Source organism: Vombatus ursinus, unplaced genomic scaffold, assembly GCF_900497805.2.
Source record: "Vombatus ursinus unplaced genomic scaffold, bare-nosed wombat genome assembly UNPS02014793.1, whole genome shotgun sequence".
NCBI classification, from domain to species: Eukaryota; Metazoa; Chordata; class Mammalia; order Diprotodontia; family Vombatidae; genus Vombatus; species Vombatus ursinus.
Window position 1 is genome coordinate 11595868 of NW_020954571.1, and position 19771 is coordinate 11615638.

The 19771-nt window shown below is 50.0% G+C and overlaps 1 protein-coding gene across 1 annotated transcript in view; it reads right to left on the bottom strand.

The window, feature by feature from the left end:
• The window catches only part of DNM1 (dynamin 1), a 64575-nt gene that overhangs the window by 8172 nt on the left and 36632 nt on the right, over nucleotides 1–19771 (bottom strand). Inside the window, 10 exon segments of the mRNA XM_027869423.1 lie at nucleotides 2352–2522; nucleotides 2970–2981; nucleotides 4036–4147; nucleotides 4530–4639; nucleotides 10128–10241; nucleotides 13422–13433; nucleotides 13892–13943; nucleotides 14358–14428; nucleotides 14809–14895; nucleotides 19404–19542. Coding sequence (XP_027725224.1) covers nucleotides 2352–2522; nucleotides 2970–2981; nucleotides 4036–4147; nucleotides 4530–4639; nucleotides 10128–10241; nucleotides 13422–13433; nucleotides 13892–13943; nucleotides 14358–14428; nucleotides 14809–14895; nucleotides 19404–19542 — 880 coding nt within the window.

Sequence of the window (19771 nt, forward strand, 5' to 3'; positions counted from 1 at the left end):
AGGACAAGAATATTTCCTTGACCAGGGAGAAAATCTGGAGCCTGGCCGCAAGCTCAGCATACATACGTGTGCTATCATTCTTCAGTCATTTCAGTCATGTCCAACTCTTCATGACCTTGGCAAAGACACTGGAGTGCTTTGCCATTTCTTTCTCCAGCTTATTTTACAGATGAGGAAACTGAGGCAAACAGGGTTAAGTGACTGGCTCAGGATCACACAACTAGTAAGTGTCTGAGGTGAGGTTTGAAGTGCTTTGAAATATATATTCTCTGTATAAACTGTATATTTACGTTGCATATATTTTACGTGTATTTATATATTTTTATATGTATTATCTCCTCCTTTGGTATATAAGCTCTTAAAGAATGAGCTTGGAATCAGGATGACATCTTCTTGAGTTCAAACCTCAGACCCTTATTAGCTGTGTGACTCCGAATGAGTCACTTAACCCTGTTTGTCTCAGTTTCCCCATCTGTAAAATGAGCTGGAGAAGGAGATAGCAAATCACTCCAGTATCCTTGCCAAGAAAATCCCAAATAGAGTCATGAAGAGTCAGATATGAGGGGCGGCTAGGTGGTACAGTGGATAGAGCACCAGCCCTGGATTCAGGAGGACCTGAGTTCAAATCTGACCTCAGAAACATAACACTCACTATGTGACTCTGGGTAAGTCACTTAACCCCAACTGCCTCACCAAAAAAAAAAAAAGAGTCAGATATGACTGATATGACTCAACAACAAAGCCCTCCTTAAACTAGAGCCCTAGGGAGGAATGTGGGGCTGGGAGGGGGTGGGGTAGAGTGGGATTTGATCTGGTTATTCTGTAACTCCTCCTAGAAAGCTTCATCATGGTGTGGAGATGACCCTGCGCTCTCAAAAACTAGCAGATAGTCAAGAGTCATTGAAGTCCAGTGGCAAGACAAAAGTCAGGACAAGTGGCGATGGCCCAGCCCACGGCATAGATTCTACCCTCCAAGGAGCACCTGCTGCACCTACAAGGTGAGACACAGCTAGCATAAAGCTATCAAGGAGAAGTTGTAGCTATGTGTCAAGAGTCTTACTGGCATCCTGAAATCAAAATTCAATGTGAAGAACATGTTTAAAACAATACCTATGCAATATTAACTTTCATATACTCTTTCAGAGCTTTAAAATAGGCCATAAGATTTGGAAAGTATCCCAACAAAACCCTATATAACATTAATGAAATACAAGTCATGTCACCCTAAGGCAGCTATAAAAAGATGAACACTGCCTCATCAAAAAGAAAGAATATGGATAGACATTCTCAGGGCACATGGTAAACAAGTTAAAAATTTATAGAAATACTTTTGGAACAAGATATTATTTCACCAAGCAGTAGGAATGGCTGAAAATAGGTATATAACATGTTTTTGTCTAATACAACTGAAAATAGTTTTCATCTGAATATAGCATATGAAATAGCTAAGATCCAAGAGTAGAGTCAAAGGACCCTCCATGGGCAACATCCACATGAATTCAAACAACCAAATGTCAACAAAGAAGGACCAAAGAAATGACCAAGCCATGTGAACTTATTTATAGAAATAGAAGGGTTCATTATGATAATTCAGAAACAGGTCATTACCACAGAAATTATAGATAGATTGTTCTTAAGGAACTCAGATTTATTGATCAATGCAGATTATGCTTCACAAGGAAATGGTAGAAATTAGGCAACATATAACTGCAGGTTACAAAAATTTTGCATCTACATGATACCTAATAAGACATGACCTGACGAAGGAAAATTCTACTCATATGTAGAAAATTATTTATAACAACTATGTGGTGGCAAAGAACTGGAAATGAAAGGGATTATTGATCATGGAATGGCTAAACAGATTATGGTATGTGAATGTAATGAAATACTAAAGCCTGGAAGACTTGAATTGTTGCATAGTGAAATGAACAGAACCAGGACTACAATTTATACAATAAAAGAACATTATAAAGGCAAACAACTCTGAAAATGTTAAGAACCATGGTCAAGGCAAATGACTAACCATGACTCTGAAAGTCTGATGAAGAAACATGTTAACCACCTCCTGACATCTCCATCAGAAGATGATGCTGGATTTAGGATGTAGAGTGAAACATTTTGTAGAATGAGTCATGCTTTTTGGACATGGTCAATGTGGGAATTTGTTTTGCTTGACTATACATATTTGTTACTTAACTATGTTGCTTGACTATGTATCTTTTTCTTCTTTTTTCAATGGGGGAGGAGATGGGAGGGAAAGAAGATAGATTTTTGTTAACGAAAATAAAATAAAACTTTTAGAAAGGAAAAAAAAAAAAACTAGAGCTCCGGTACTTTAACTGACTTACGTTGTTTATCATGAGGTGCATGATAGTTTTGGGCATGAGGTCACGGATGGTCTTGTTCACAATGGCCATGTAGGAATCCACCAGGTTGCGGATGGTCTCCACCTGCCTTTCCAACTGGGGGTCCATCGAGTGCATGAAGTTGTCTGAGCCATTCTCTTCTGTCTCGCTGGCCTGGGGAAGGACGGGGAAAATACATCATACCAGAACGACCTCTGTCCCTCACTCTGGTACTGCCCTCTGGCTCACTTTGGAGAAGTTGAGGTTATACTTATCATTCAGCCCCTTCTCATTCCCTTAGCAAGAGGGAGGATAGAATCTGGGCAAACTTCAAGGCTCAGGTTAAATTCCATCTCTCTCAGGAAGTGCTTCCTTACTTTCCCCTTCATCTGACCTCATAGCCCTTTGTAATCCTTTTATGAATTTATATTCTAATTTTTATCATACTTATCCCAATACATTTCTCATCACTCTTGCCAAATCATTAACTCCTTGGGGGTAAGGACCCTGTCTTGTAAGACTTCTGTATCCCACCCGCACCCAGCCCCTGGCAGCCTAGCAGAGTTTTGTACCTATTGACATATAACAATAAATCGCTATTTGTTGAATGGAGGTACTTACTTTCTCCTTGTCCTGTGGGACCATCGGGAAGCAATGCCAAAGCCCAGGTGACCACAATATCATCACACAGAGTGAGCAGGAACAAAGAAACAGCAAAGGGAGAGAGATTCAGAGGCCCAGGCAAGGAGAATGGCAATAATCTATGCTAAAGGTCTAACGAGGTTCTTAACTTGGGCTCCATGGCCCTTCCCGGCATCTGTGGAGAGAGCTCATGGAGGTCTAGGAATTTGGATTGGGAAAAAAAAAACCCACACATCTTTATTTTTACTAAACCTCAAATTAAAATTTAGCATTTTCTTCAATGATTTAAAAACATTATTCTGAGAAGTCTGGGTTACACCAGACTGCCAGTGGGGTCCATGAAACAAACAAACAAAAAAGGCTAAGAACTCTTGGTCTAAAGGAAAGGATGGGAGGCTCCTTGAGGGGAAAGGGGAGTGGGCCTGGGAGAGGGACCTTAAGAAAATGCTAGAAATAATAGTAGATGCCTGAGAAAATGCTAGAAATAATAGTTCATGGGAGAAAATATCAAAAATCATTAGAAAGGGATATCTGTTGCTGGGGAATCATGTGAAGTTACTTCCAGATTAGAAGAAACATAGAAAACTGCCCTGTCTGTGACAAAAAAGGAGGTGTAACAAAAAACAGAAGTCAGGGAAGGGGAAGGGTTATAGAAAGATAGGAATTCTCTTTTTCTCCGCAGAAGAATAGACTACTTAACTCCTGCCCTTTCCCCTGGCTCCCACCACTACTACCCTGGGATTTCGGGGGCCACCAGGGGTAGCTCTGTCACCGTGGAGGCCCTAGGCCTTGGGCAGTAAGCAAAAAGGGGACAGGAGGGGAAAAGGCAGGGGGGGTATCTCTTGATATCAGATTCTTTGGGCAAGCAGGGACTCTCAGGACATTGAAGAGGGTTCTGACCCAAAGGAGAAGGGCTAAGAGACACCTCACAGATAAGCTTTCGCATCTACTACAACAGGATACCATAACCAGGGGCCCTCGCAGGCTAAATCAGGGAGGCAGGGCCCTAACTCTCTTCTTTTCTGCCCACGAAGCCTGGACTCACCCCAACCCGTTCTGGGTATACCCCAGCCCTCAGGAAAGATGCCTTCCAACTGTCCACCTCCTCCTGAGTTTCACAGGCCAGCTCCAGCTGTCGGTAATCCTTGTAGACATTCCTGTGGAACGACACCCCACCCCCACCCCACCCCAGGTAGGTAATGAGTAGAAGAGACCCAGGCATTCTGGCTCTCAGCCTCAGTTTTCTCTTCAGGTTCCCACTTATCCTCTGTCCTATCCAAGAGAGAAAAGACAGTGTCTGGGCATCCTTCAAGGCCCAAGGCACATGCTGCTCTGTGAAGCCATCTGCAATCCTTCCCACCCTACCAAACTGAGAATGATGCTTCCTCCAAAGTGCTTCACAGCATTTTGCATCTCCCATGCATTTATCATATTCTGATTTGTATTCTATTCATCTATGCACATGTTTTATGGGGGTGATAAACTCCCTGAAGGCAAGACTTGGAGGGATACTCTCTAGGTGCCATGACATTTTGATACCTCTGTTCAGTGTTGAAGAGGGCAAAGATATGCTTGCTGGACATAAAGCCCTTTTCCACATCTCGGAGTTTCAAGTTATCCACAGGGAGCATATACTTTTTCTCCTTCTCCTAAAAATGGAGAAGAAGATAGCAGAGGGTTAAAATAGTAGAGGGTTAAGCCCAGGGTCATACTGAATGCTCCCCAGGGAGGGATCCTTTTCCTGACCCAGACAACTCGAAGCAGATTTCACTTTGGCAGCTTTTGCATATCCCAAAGTGGGCACCAGAGGGCACCATCTACTCAGTTTCTCCAAGATAATGCCAACCTGAGTTGAGCTCGGGAGAGCCACTGGGGCACAAGAGTAAAGTTGGGAGAGGGAGGAGGAAGGGGGCATGGGAGGTGGGGGGTGGTCCCAGGCCACTTCCTAGACTGTGTCCTCACACCCTATTTTGTATATGCCCCTCTGCCCCTTAGCAGTGCCATTCTCTGAGCCGAGGAACCCAGGGGAGAAAAAAGAGACTTGGGGTTACATGGTTTCCTCTAGTCAACCAGCACAACAGCTCCAATGGTGTCCAGTGCTTCTTTGTTCCCAGGGAGAAGGCAGAGGCCACAGCCCCAAAGCCCCAGAAGCCAAGCTGTGTCTGCGACTCCCCTGCTATAGCCCATCCTCCTTAGGGCCGGGAGATGAGGAGCTGCCAGGGTTGGCATCCATAGCCCAGCTAAGCACATAAGCAGCCCAGAGAGAGGCCACTCTCACCCAGCTCTCCCTAAGGGTGGCCTGAAGCCAGCTGCTGGCTTTCCAAGATCTATCCCATCTCCAATGAGAAAGGGCTACCTAAGGGGTCAGGGTCCTCCTGAGGCTCTACTCCCTTACCGCCTCCCTTCCTCTAGTCCCGTGGCCATCCCTCTAGCTCACCCCTTTCCATCCCTGGCTCTGGGCTATAGGACCTGGTTTAGATCAGCCCTCTGACTTCATTTCCTGAGTGCTGAGACAGGAAGGGGGGGGAGAGCAGCCTACCCGGGGGCCCCCAGCTTCAAAGGGCTGGCTCAACCCCCAGCCCATGTGTTAGCAATCAAGAGGCTCTAAGTCAGTGTGTATGTGTGTGTGTGTGTGTGTGTGTGTGTGCTGTGTATGAGGGTGCAAGAATGTGTGTATGTAGAGGGGAGGGAGGGATGTAAACAAGTGGGCATGCAAATTTGTAATGGTGGGTATGAGGATTAGGGTATAACTATGTGTCTTGTGTCTGTGAATCCTATATATATGCATGTGTATGGTGAAATCTGGAATGGAGTCCTAGGGACAGAGACTTGGTTGGCTGGGTGATAGAGCCAGAGACCACCTCCCCATCCTGCCACTTGGCAAATGTACCAAGTATGGCTCAGATCAATGGGGGCAGGCTGGTATATTTATGGATTCACATGTATTGGCATTTGGTGGAGGAAACATATATGGGTCCCTGTGTGTTGGCATGTCTCTGTTGGGTGGGTTGGTGTATGTAACAAGTTTTAGGAGGTGAGGGAGGTCCTTTTAGAAGACCTAGGCCAATTACTCAGAAGGTGCTGAAAACATTTTAGAAGTCTCATTTGCCTCAGCAGGGAGGGGTGGGTAGGAAGGGGAGATCACTGTCCCCTTTGCCTCCATCCTTCTGCAGTGATATGGTAACTGGTAACTGGAAGCTCTCCCTGTCTGGCCGGTTCCAATTCCCCCCCTTCACTCCTGGGCCCCAGTGACCAGTTCCTCCTCAATTTCACATAAAGCTCTCTTTATCCTGGGCAGGGCAGCCCCAAAGAGGAGAGAGTTGTGGGGCTTCAAGGGGGGAGAGGAGAAAGAGGAGGAGGAGGAGGAGGACATGGAGGAGGAGGAGGAGGTGGTGGAGGGAGGGAGAAAGGGAGGGAGAGGAAGTGGGACACATGGCCCAGAGAACATCTGGAATCATTGCGGGGGGGGGGGGGGGGCGGGGGGGCCGCCCGGCGGGGGCCCCCCCTTTTTCGGGGCTGGGCCCCCAGGGCACAGAAACGCCCCCTTCCCCCCCCCCCCCCAGCAACCTTATCCCTTCTTACTTCCTGTTCTCCCCAGCCCCTGGGCTCCCCTCCCGAAGGCCCCTCCTTCCCAGGCTCGAAGCTCGCCCCTGCCACGTCAAATGAGACAGAAGGGGAGCTGGGAGTGGAGGGGGGACGACGGGGCGGGAGGCCCCTGCGGCTGGGGCGGGGAGAGAGGGGGCTCAAATCACAGAGACCTGGTTTCAGGGGGCGTCCGCACTCCAGAGGAGAACTGGACAGACTCGGCAGCAGCAGTGGCAGCAGCGGCAGTAGCAGAGTGTGTCCGCCGCTGTAGTAGCGGGAGCTAGAGAGGAGGGACACAGGGGGACTCCGGTCGCCTGCCCGCCGCCACCCTGGCCGGATGCTACAGCAGGACAGAAGGACACAGACTCCACTCCGTCTACCCAGTGTTTAGACTATCTGTTCAGGACTCCAATATTGTACAGTAGTCTGCACATTGGTTAGGCTGGGCTGGGCTACACACGGTGTCGGGCCCGCGGGCATGGAGGTGGCATTGTGCGGCACAGCATGGGAGAGGATCGGAGCCAGAATCACCCTCCCACCTCTTCTCCAGATACCTGAGACTCCCTACCTCTTCTCTTCTCCCTTCACTCCTGGATCAGAGAGGGGGTGGGGGGAAGAAGGGGGAGGCATTGGGGGGGGTGGTCAGGGAGGGTAAGAGTTCTGCTTTGCATGGAGCTGAGCTGCCCATGGGAGAAGCCACTAGAGGAGGGAAGGGGACATGCATGGGAAAGAGCCAGAAGGCAAATGATGGAGCGCAGTGGTCATGCCCTGGAGCTTGGGGTGGCTGTGGAGGTGGGGAGTTGAAGAGCCTGCTTCTAGATTCCAAAAGAGTCCTTAAGGTCTCTGAGAAAGGGATAGGTTTGTGGTAGATTGCTGATGGTTACAGGACTACCTCATTCTGAGACAGTTTCTCTCCCTTTTACTCCTTTCCTGCCCCCCCCCATAACTTTCTCAGGACAGAGTAGAAGGTGCTGCCCATGGAACCCGGGGTGGGGGGTGGGGGTAAGAATGAACCCCCAACTGGACCCCAATGGTCTCTCAGTCACTCACAAATACATACTCACACCCTCCCCCAAGCATACACTTACACTGCCAAATATTCCCAATCATTCATCCCAAACACACACAAATACTCCAACACAACACAGTACACACACCATCAGCAGTCTCAACACATTCTGATCGCCAAACATATTCACATCCCACACACTCATGCCCCTCAAAACACAGTTATATTCCCCCAAACATACATTCATACTCTCAAACATACAGTTATGAGCATGTTAGCATACTCACCTCCCCAAAACATACACACTAGACTTAAAACACTTATGACTCCAAATACATACACCCATACATACATACATACTCATGTGCATGTGCACATGCACACACACACACAAGCCTTCAACACAGAAATACACTCATTGATCAGACATACACCCATTACACACAGAATTCTCCAAAATGTACTCACCCCCTAAACGTACCCACTGAAGCATTCCCCAAATACACAATCCCATTTTCTATTCCTCTCAAGTGTGTACACATGTGCACGCACACACATACACACACAAAGTTATCCAATCATGTGCCATATAGTCACACTCAAGCTTTCATCATACCCTTCCCAGTCCAACATAATCTTGGGGGGGGTTCGAGGGGGGAGGTGGGCAGGGCGTTGGGTTTGGGATGTTTGACTGTCCCACAGGTTCATCTACACACTCACATACACATGCTTGTGTGGCCCAGAATCATGAGGTGCTGTTGGTATAATGAAGGCTGACTCCTTCCAGCCCACAGCACCCCTTCCCCACCCATACTCTGAAACAGCAAGGGTCTAACAGGGGTGTTTTCTCTAATGGCAAGACCTGAGGAAAGACATACGCACATACCACCCCCCTCTCCCCACCAGCTCAGTCTGACTATATTGTTTCTGTCTCCATCCATTTTTTAAAGGGGGTTCTGAACCTGAGGGAGAGGCCCTGGCTAGGGAAAATGGCCCAGACACCCCCTCTAGTCTGACCCCATAAGGAGGGGAGTTGGGACGCCTCCCTGGGGTGACTGCAGTTACTATTGCCCCACCCCAGAGGAAGAAATAGGAAAATAGCATATCCTAGAATGAGTAGACTCAGGATAGAGGGTCAAAGAAGACAGAAACCAATGAAGAGAATTTAAGGGAATCAGAAATCTAAAATTCCTCTTTTTCTTCCATCTCTTGTTGAGAGATTTCTTCCCCAAACACCCCATCTTCCCCCTAGTTCCCCACATGATGAAAAAGACCCATTCCTTCCCCTCATCCAAACTCCTCCCCACTTCTTTGCCAGCTGAAGTTCATTACCACGAGTTTTCCCCCCCTTCCCCCATTCTCGGGACTCCTCCCGGTCACCTCTGGAATCCAGATGTTAGAGCCAAGCAGCCAGGCTCTTAAAGGAGCCCAAATGCAAAAGCAGGGATGTAGGAGATATGGGGGAGAGGTCTGGTGCCTTGAGGGGGGGGGGGGGCTTGTATAGGGGCCATTGGGGAAATCTGACAACTCCCACCTTCCAAAGTGGAGGAGGTGGAGCCTTGTGGAGATGCTTGACCACTGGGTGTGGGAGGGGGCTGGGGGGAAGGGGTTAACAAGGGTGCTGGGCTCATATGTGTCATGGGCCTATGGGGCCACAAAAGAGGAACGCCCTGAAGCTGGGAAAACAGGAAGGCAGCTGGGCTTGGGGCGAAGAGTGGCATAGCAATCCCTCTCCACCAACTATCTCCAGTGGCCCCTTCAGCCTCCTGCAACAGAGAACGCCCTCTTCTGCCTGTTCCTTCTCTGCTAACTTGAATGCTTTAAAGCCCAGCTGAAACCGCTCCCCCCCTCCTCCATGAAGCCTTCCCTGACTAGCCCATCTCCAATGGTTTTCATTCTCCCCCCATCTGGCACACACAGCCTCAGGCCTCACTACATGTTTCCAAGTGTTTTGTCAGTGTTTTCATGTTTCCAAGGTTTGCTGGAGTTCTCTATGTTCTCTTTCTAGGCCCTGCCCCTCAATCCTTCCCCTAGGGGTTTTGGGGATATATAGAAGGGAGGTTTGCCCTGGAGAGAAACCAATTCCTTCTTGCCACTCTGCTCTCCCCCATAGCCCAAGTTAATAGTGTATGGTCTGGACTCTGGGCCCCGGCTAACCACCTAGACCTGTAAGGGTGGGTCTTTCTATTGGCACCCCCAAGATTTATATCCACTCAAGATTCATCAGATGGGAAGCCCACTGGGCACTGCCAAGGGGCTGGGTGGCATCCCAGGTGATTTAGACCAGCGCTTCTTAAACTGTGGGTCTCCACCCCATATACTGCGACCCTACAGTTCAAGAAGTGCTGAAGGGGTCGAGAGTGGAAAAAGTTGAAGAAGCCCTGGTTTAGAGTAGACAATCTCTAGTCTGACTCTAAGATTCCATGATTCTAAGTATGGCCCTTCCTAAAGGGTGGAGTGAGGCTGTGGGCATGTAGGGAATACATCCTGTGTCCTGCCCCTTTGGGTAGACAGTCTCCAGGCCCCCTCTGGTGGGTACTCACCTCATCATCCTTATACCAGGACAGGTTTTCAGCTGTCAACACAAACCAATACTCCTTGGAGCCTCCCTTCATGATGCCAATGTTGTTGATGGTCAGCCAGCCCTTCCGGATCACCTGTGGGTATCCCAGGGAGTAGAATTGGATCAATGGGGGAAGGAAGGAGAGAGGGGGAACTCATTCTCTCCCTGTCGAGATTCTCAGAGAGGGAGAGCAAAGGGAGCTAGAGCCGTAAACACAAGTCAGGAGAAACTAACAGAGCTCAAATGCATGCCCTGCAGCTTACCACTTGTGTGAATAAACGACTACAAGTCATTAATCTCTTTGGGACACTATCTGCTCATCTGCAGAATGACATATGGACTATATGGCCTTTGAGGTGTCTTCTGGTTGAACTTAGTTCTCCAAAATCCAGCTCCAAGGCCACATTTGTCATGAAACCTTCCTTGATTCCCACAATTGGATTTTCTCTCTCCCTTCCACCAGTTCTCAAGGGAGGGGGCCTTTGTCCCTCTCTGGTACTAGATCTCAGCCATGGAAGGGGCCTCCACCACCATCTAGTCTAATCCATATGTCATCCCTCAGAGAACCATCATTAACAACCTCCAGGGAGAGGGGACCCACAACCTCCAGAGTACATTTGCCAAACACTGTACTATTAGTGATTCAGGTGATCTTTCTTTATATAGCTTTCTAAGCTATAAGTTCCCCGAGAGGTTCATCATTTTTACTTCTGGAAAGCTCACAATGCTTTGCTTATAGTAGGTGGTATTCATTCAGTCAAGGCTGAATCATGAAATTCAAAATATGCCCCTGAGTTGTCCCATCCCCCCTCCTGGAAGACTGGTTAGTCCAGTGGGAGGAGGTGCTGTTTAAGTCATGACTATCCAAGATTTTCATAGAGATTGGTGACTATTAAAGTAGAAATCACAGACAGCATATTTAAACTTGTAATAAAGAGTTTTTTAACCATCAGAGCTGGCCAGAAGTAAAGACGGCTGGCCTCACGAGGTAATGAGCTCCCTGTCACTAGAAGTGCTCAAGCAGAGGTTGAATGACAACTTTCAGGGATACTGTAGAGGGCATTCCTGCACTGGGTAGGAGGTTGGAGTAGATGATATCAAAGGTACATTCAGACTCTTAAGATTCTATTTTCCTAAGACAGAAGCAGGGTCTCCCCAAAGATTGGGTAAAGGAGAAGGGGGAGACAAAGGCCAAGGGCTTGGCCAGAGATTGTCCCCAAGTCACCTCACCTCAGAATTTCTTTTAGCAGGAGAACTCATTGGGTGGGGGTAGGGGAAGGTGGTCAGGTAGTGGATGGGAGAGAAAGAAGAAAGCCCAAGCCCCGGGACCCCAAGGAACCTGATTTCTTTCCCATATATTCCCCTTCCCCCCGACCCCAATCCCGATCTACAGTCAACTGTTGAGCACTGAGGGTTGAATACTGAGAATATATTGTGATAAATATTCACTTAGGCACGGCAGTCTTTTTATCTCAAGAAAGGTCACCACTGCCCACTGGTGTGTCACTGAGAGCGTGCGCGCGCACGAGCACGCGCACACACACACACACACACACACACACACTCCTAGAATGCCCTACTTCTCCCTCCCCATTCCACCCTACCTCCCTCCCCCCATTCCATCCAATATGAAAACCTAGCCATCCTCTCAAGTCCTGCTCAAATAGCACCATATCCATGAAGACTTCCCTGATTTTCTGCTCCCCCTCCCCAATGGTAATAAACTTTTCTTCCTCAAAGCTGACAGCAGTCTATTTGGAACTCTTCTTACACATGCAATAAGAATTATTTTGTCCAATCTGCATACGTGTCACCTCCCCTTTAGACTCTAAGTGCTAGTCTTTATGAAAATGCTTGATGCTCATTACATTGAGTTAAACTGCCTTACACCTAGAAGTGGGAAAGTGAGACCCTCTAGTGAACAAGGCTCCTCCTCTCTGCCACGTGCCTGGAGAAGCCCCTGCTTCCCACCTCATCTTCTCACTAATATATTCAAGACAGTCTGTACTTTCCCATAGATAGGAAAGTCCCCAGGAGTCCCAGGTCTGGTAGGAAAGCCCCCAGGGATCCTCAGGGGAGGACCCTCTCCTCTAATGATGAAAGGAGGACATTCAATAGATGAAAAGTTGGCCTCAGGTTCCTGCAGCCTCTTCTTAGGACTCTTGTGTCCTATTTTTCCTCACTGGCACCCCTAGGGGAAGGGGAAAGAATGACCTCCAAAAGAAACCAAGTCCCAGACGACCACACCTCAGAGGAATGAGACTTCTTGTCGATGTATGTTAGTTAGGAAGGGTTCCACCATGGAAGGAGTACTAGACTGAGTGGCAGGACACTAGGGTCGATGTCTCCAGCTCTGCCACTCACTGGCCATGTGGCCTGGGACAAGCCTGAGCCTCAGTTTCCTCACATGTATTTGACACTAGTCTTTGTCCTGTGTGCCATCCAGGGCCTGAACCCTCTCATCTGAGGGCCGTGTGAGTTTGTATGTGAAAGTGCTCTGGAAAAGGTGCTGTGCTTTGCTGGCATGAGGGAGAATTCTCAGGCTCTCCATTTAAGGCCCTCCACAACACGGTGATCCTAAGCTTCCTTTCTAGCCACATCTTCTCCAGCTTCCTCTACATGAAGCCAGCCCAGATTCCCTCCTAAACACACCTTCTGTTGTCCTATCTGTCTTCTTTGGCTCATCAGTTCTCCCCTAGCTGAAGTCAAGCCATCCTTTGAGGCCTAGCTCCAACTTCACCACCTTGACAAAGCCTGGTGGCCTGATGACCTCTCCCTTCTCCTAATGTGGCAGCACCTCCTGCCCATCCCTCTCAGTTGGGCACCTGGCCGACACAGTACCTGGGGGGACCTCTTGCATTAACCTGGTATCTATCTTTTCATATATTTATGTCTTGTCCCCCCACTCCCCAACAGAGTGTAAGTTCCAAATGCATCAATATATGCAAAATGCACTATATAGCCATGACCCATCATGACTATTAAAGGCAGGGACCCTTTTGTATACATCTTTATCAACCCTCTTGGTGTCTAGCATGGGCCTGGGAACACATGAGGCATTCAGTAAAGGTGTTGTTTGCCTGCTTTCTATCCTTCTATAGCACAACTAGCACAGGATGGAAACATAGGCATGTGACACCCCTAGTGGGGCAAAGGCCCGGGCCACACAGTAACTATGCTGTCTCCTAGCTCCTCCTCCCCACAAATGGAGTTCCCCCAAGCAAGTCCCCCACATCCCCCCCCAACCCCAAACAGTGACAGTCCTGATACTCACCAAAATCTCGTCCTGAAAAGAAGTAACCATAGCAACCACCATGGAGCATCAGGGAGAGAGGAAAGACCATTACTTGAGAGCTGCCCAGTCAGAGGGCACATTGCTGGCTGCCACCAGCAGGCTCCCAGACCCTAAAGTTCTCCCCGGGGTTGACTGGCCTTGGCAAGGGGCCCTATTCATGCTATCCTGGGTCAAAGGAGGCCCTGGACCCTCTGGCCCACAGTTTAGCTTCCTAGGGCTATGACTGTCCAGTTTGCACTTGACAATTGGTCCATTAAAAAGTGGGGAGTCCCTGTGGCAAAGCCTGAGACGACAGGCCTCAACTCTGGGGCAAGGCACTCACCAGTCTGGAAACTTCTAGTCCCAAATTTCTGATGCCCTCTGAGCATCTGAGGATGCCAGGCTCTAGGGAAGGAGCCACCCAAGCTAGACCCTGTCCCCTGGCAGGACAAGAAATGGGTGCCACTTACCTGGTTCCCCGATGTCTTTTTCTTATTCATCTGGCTGCTCCTCTGCTGGGCACTGTCAGGGAAGAAAGAGGAGTTCCCTTAAGGTCTGAGGAGCAGAACACTTGCCTTCTCTTCAGAGTTAGATGTCATCATCGGCCCTGAGAAGCCCTCATTGACCTCTTTTCTTATGTTGTGTCATGCAAACGAGACTCAAAGGATTGATGGTGAGTGCATCTTGGATATCTGATGAGGCTCCCCAACCCTGCCCACCCCTCCTGCAACCCAGCATCATTCTCTGGTATGTCAGTAGAAAGTAATCTCCTTGAGGGCAGGGATTGCTCCCTTTTGTGCTTGTATCCACAGCACCTAGCCAGTACCTGGCACATAGTAGGCACTTAAAAATGCCTGATGCTTGACCAAAGGTAGTCAGAAGCCCAGGGAAAAGTAGAAGGGCAAGTGCCTCCTACAGAGGGTGGGGAGTACTCACTTAGCAAAGCCAATGAAATCTTCATGGTTGGTGTTCATATAGGCCAATTCAATGTCAATGAGAAGCATGACCTGAGAGAAAGCATGGAAGTCAAGAGGATGAATGATGGAGGTAGAGATGGATAGATGAGAAGAAAGGGAAGGAGATGAATGGAAAGGTGGAGGAATAGATTTATGGGAAGGAGTGAAATGGAAAGAGACAGAAGAAGACTTTGGAGGGATGGACTGGAGGGGACACGTAGGGAGGGGATGGAAGACCAAATGGAGAGATGGACAAAGAAAGACAAGAGAGAGGTAGGAAGGTACTGAAATGGGTGAGACAAAGACAGAAGAAATGGAAAAGGGAGCAGGAATAGAAAGGGAGGATTTCATGCACAAGAGAATAAAACAGAGTGGAAAGAAGGGAGAAAAGTAGAAGCCACTGGAGAAGGAGGTACCCACAAGAGCCTCACCTGGTCCTTGGTCTTCCCCTCCCGCTCACGGATATGGGTGGTGACAATGCGTTCCATTTCTTCTCGTAAGTGGGGGTACTGCTGGAGCTGGGGACAGGGGAGAAAGCCACGTACACAAGGGGAACATGGACATGGACGTCCCTGTGCCCCCTGGGAGGCCTGGTGGGCATGGGAGACAGGCCTGAGGCAGAATGTCTGTCTTTAGGTAACACCTTGCCTGTGGGGCTAGGCCCCAAATGTACTTTGGGGGAGGGGATATAGCTAGATGGCTCTGAGCCAAAGGAATAGCTGGAATAAGTCAGATGTTTCCTTCAAAGGCCACGTCCCAAGGTGAAGCAAAGTGCCAGGTTCAGCTCCTGTCTCCTCATCACAGAATCTCCCCAAGATGTTTTAGGAGAGGGGAATGGAGGGGTGGTTTACAGAACCCATGGGAAAAACACCTCAGAAACCAGCATTCTCCTTGGTGGCCATCTTGGAAGTGGCCATCTTAGGGATTTCCATCTTAGACTGAGCAAGGCTGTGAGGGAGAGTGGAAATTGATGGCTTGCAAAGCCCTCAATGGCTTTAGTACTGCCTACATCCTCTGGGGTCCTTAAGAGAGAACATACAGACCAGAAACTGAAGCCAAGGGTGGGTCAGAGGTTGAGGAAGCATTGGGAAAAAGAATCCGACTGGGAGCTACTCCCTGATTCCAATCAATGACAGCCTAGGCCAGGAGGTATGAGAAGCCAGGGCCATGGGCACAAGACAGGGGAGACTGTCAATCACAGGCACGAGATGACATGCAAGAGCTGGGGGCCTAGGACATGCAAAGGTATAGAGGAAGACCCAAAGCCTGGGGGGTGGGAGGAATAGGACATGCGCAAGTGGGGTGCCAGCAGCATGGGCAGTACCCCCATGGGGACATGGCTCAAGGGTCAGCCCTCTCCATGAACTCTATCACCCCCTGCCTGCCCCTGCCTCTCCTTCCTTCCCATGCCCCTATTCTGAAGGCCCTGAGTCCCTGCACACTTTCTGCAGGGTAGCCAGATGGCACCTATAGGCAGGGCCCAGGTATGTCTTGTAGGCTCTCCTCCCAGAGGCCCACCTCCTCTTCTCTAGACCCATGAACCCTCCCATTTTGTCCTCTTTCCTCTCCACTAAGAAAATGGGGAATGCAGCTACTCTAGAGAGAAACCCAGTTTTTAGAGATACCTGGGGCCCAGCAAGGGCAAGGGTGCCCAGCTCAAATGCTAACAGGGCCATGTGGGATGGCGGTGGGGAAGGAGTGGAGGGGGAAAGCCTCCATCATTCCTAGTAGGTCCCTTTCTCCCTCCTCTTCTGGGCACACTCACCCAAAGCCCAGGCAACTTCCCAAATGAGAATAAAACCATTACTTTGTCCCTTTAGGTGAGCAGGCCACTTTCCAAAGGCTACTAGCATGTTGTGCCAACCCCGAAGGGGAAGAAGGCCCTGCAGAGTGTGGGGGCTCTCAAAGCTAATCCTATTTATTGGAACTGGGATCATCATTGAGCCAATGCAATACTGTGAGGGTTGGATAATAGGTAAAAAAGCTGAGGAAAACAGGGCTGGCTCACTCTTGTTGCCAAATGAATCCTCCGTCTATCTAGCACTGGTTTCTACCTATGCCCCAGTGTTAAGCATGCCTACTTCTTCTGCTGTCACATAGCCCTAGCCCCCCACACCTCCTCTCCCCCTCCAAGATTCCTTCATCTTTGCCACCCAAACCTTCTTTCCATGGGAGGAATTAGGAGGATCAGGGCTGCCCTGCCCAGGCAGAGGCCAAAGGAAAGGAAGGGCCAAGCTGAGGGCAGAGGTTGAGGAGAAGCAGGCAGGGGTTCAGAGAAGGAACAGGCAGAGAATGAAAAGAAGACAGAAAGGACAGAAAGAGACAGAAAGAGAGCGTGCCAGTGGCAGGCTACGCAAACCAACTCTTCTCCCACCTGCTTCCCCAGGACTAGGGAAGGCTGGAGTTTTCTCGGTGGGACATATAACTGGGGCTGTGCCAAGGGCATGGAGGGTGGGGAAGATGCAAAATTAGGCTAAGTCTGGGACTTTTAAAATATGGGCACATTCACCTAGGCCTCTGATGACTCAAAGGACATCCCCCCCACCCCAGATCCTCAGCCCCTGGGATGGAGGTACGGAAGCCTATTTATCAGGAGCAAGGACACTGAATACAGCTCTGCCATTGGCTCAGGAATCCGTAGGCAGTCCTGGATTTCCTTTTGAAACCTGGGCCAGCTGTCCTGGCCAGTGCTTTGGAGTGGTGTGTGGCTCCCTCTCCTGGTCCCTTGTGGCCCAGGTCCCATTTGGGGGTTGGCAGGGTAGGGGTGGGGTGACGTGGGAAGAGAGGAGCATCTCCAAGGATAAAGTGTTTAGGGCTCAAAAACCAGGGACCAGAGAGTCTCTGCCCCTCTTACTACCAAGTGTCCTACCCAGTTCAAGGCTCCCCTTAATGCGATTTCCACCCCCAACCCCCCCCCCTTGCACTGAAAGGCCAGAGAGATGAGGGACAAAAAGAAGATGAGGAAGACAGAAAGAAATTATTCACCTGAAGGCAGCCCCCCCCTGCCCCAGCCCCTGTTCTCTGTTTCTGTGCCAGGACCTGCTGAGCAGGAGTCACTAAGAGCTGTGGGAAGTGCATGGAAGTGGGCGGAAGCAGGTGAGAGGGCAGATGCCAGTAGGCACATCCCCCAGTGTGGGTAGGGGTGTTCTTCAGCCAGGCCAGGTGGGAAGAGTGTGCAGAGAGGGGCTGTGTGGGTGCGCAAGGTAACAAATGCACACAGGGACATTTGGGCACGAGGGTAGTGTCAGCACAAGAGGGCACAGAAGTCCCTCATGTAGGAGCGGCGGCAGCAGGAGACTGCCCGGGGCAGGGGCGGCATAAGCACATGAGGCCTGGCATCGGGCCGCCATCTTTACCTTTGCGCTACACTTTCTGATGGTGGCCGTGAGCTCACTGACTACCATGTCCACACACTTGAGAGTGGGTTCCTTCAACTTCTGCACCTGTTTTTTCACTATGGCTTCAAAAGCAAGATCAGGTGTGAAGAGCCCCGTCCTGCACCCAGGGAGGAGCCCAGACAGCAGGCCCAGGAGGAAGAAAAAGAGAGACAGAACCGAGCAGGGAGGCCGGGAGGTTAGGGGAGAGGGAGAGCCACAGGGGATGAGAGAGAGACACAGACACAGAAAGGGGGGAGAGAGAGACACAAGGCAAAGGTAAGAAATGAGACTCATCCTTCCCGCCCCACCCCCCAGGTGCTACCAAGTACCAGGGGGCTTGGTGGGCTTTGTGGTAGGCAGCAGGGGAAGCCACTGGGCTGAAGGAGCGAGGCCCCTTCAGGAGTGCACCCACATGTCCTGGGCAGCCACTGGCACCATGCTACCCAAATCGCTCAAGCCTGGTGCCATAAGACCAAATAGGGGCTTCCGTGGAGCTAGGACCGTACCTTCTGTAAACTCTTAGCCTTTCATCCTATACTCCTACTCAGGTACCAGCCTTCTCAGTGTTGCCCCACTGGGTCTGCCTGGGCTCCAGCTGGCCCTGCCCAGGTTTCGTATGTACCACCAACCTGCTGAACCCCACGTTCCTATCTCCCATGACCTCCTTTCCTGTCTGAACCTGCTAGGGTGCTTCTCCTCCCCATTCTCCTCATGGGATATTCCCAACCTCCCCCTGGGCCTTGGGGTCCTCAGTTCAGAAAAAAGAGAAAGATATGGAGGAGGAGAAACAGAGAGGAGGGGAAGGAAAGAGGACAGGAATGGAAAGGAAAGAGAGAAGCAAAGGACCACAAGGCAGGGGGTCTGAACGGTGGTCAGGGGTAAGAAAGAAGGACAATTGGGGATTTGGGGCACTTGGCAGTCCCCAGAGCTCTGCTCCCCCTTTTGGGAGCTTATTCTAAAACTTCCAGCCTCTCCTATCTGTGCAGACCCACTAGCATTGTTTCTCTATGGAAAAATTCCTGGAGCTGAAGTCTGGCCTACCTCTAGCCAGAGCTCAGGCCCCCTCCAGACCCTCACCTCCAGCCTAGTGTCCCTGCTGTCCCCTTCCCTCTCTCACAGATGCTTCCACCTGCTGGGTACTTAGAGGAGGTTCAGTTACCCAGCTACTCGTGCTCATTGACACCCCAAGGATCTTTTTTCCAAGGCGAAGTCTCTGGTGTATAGGTATTTCTGAATCCTAGATGCTAGCCTCACCCCACTAAAGGTAGCTACCAGAAAAGCTGCTCATTCCCTGACAAATGGTTTAATGATCTCAAGTCCTCTATGTCCTTCAGTTGCATGGGCCCCAAAGAATTTCTGGGCACAGGAAGTGCCCAGAAAGTGCTGGCCCCTTTCTTCTGTCAGTGGCACCTGTCTCTGTCCCTATTTGGTGCCCACTCGTGTTCTAGCTGGGCAGTACATGGTTGTCTGTCTCTGCTCCCCAACCAACCCTGCTGCCCCCCACACACATACCCCAGAGGAGTCTGAACATGCTACCGAAAAGGTTGAGGGTGGTGGGGGAGTGAAGGTGGGCGTCTGGCTGCAGTGCAGGATGAAGGGAGATACAGGCGGGTAAGAGGGAGGCTGGTACCATGCTGCGGCCTGGTTACCTTCTTGGTGCACTGTCTAACAGTATTGATTAACTCTGAAATGACCATGTCCACACATTTCAGACAGGGCTCTCGGATCTTCTTCACCTGCTTTTTCACGATGGTTTCAAAAGCCATATCGGGGGTGAACAGCCCCGTTCTAAAAGCCCAGGGGCAGACAGGGTGGGGAAAAGGGGACAGCATTACAAACAGGGTCCCACTAGAGGAGAAAGGGCTGATTTCCCCCCACTGCATGTTTCCTTAGCAGAACCCTTCCACCCTCTTGGCCAAGGAGGTAACTTTTAAAGGTCCCTTCCACCTCCATCATTCTCTGCCCCAAGCTCCTTTCCACCTCCATCATTCTCTCTCCCAAGCTCCTTTCCACCTCC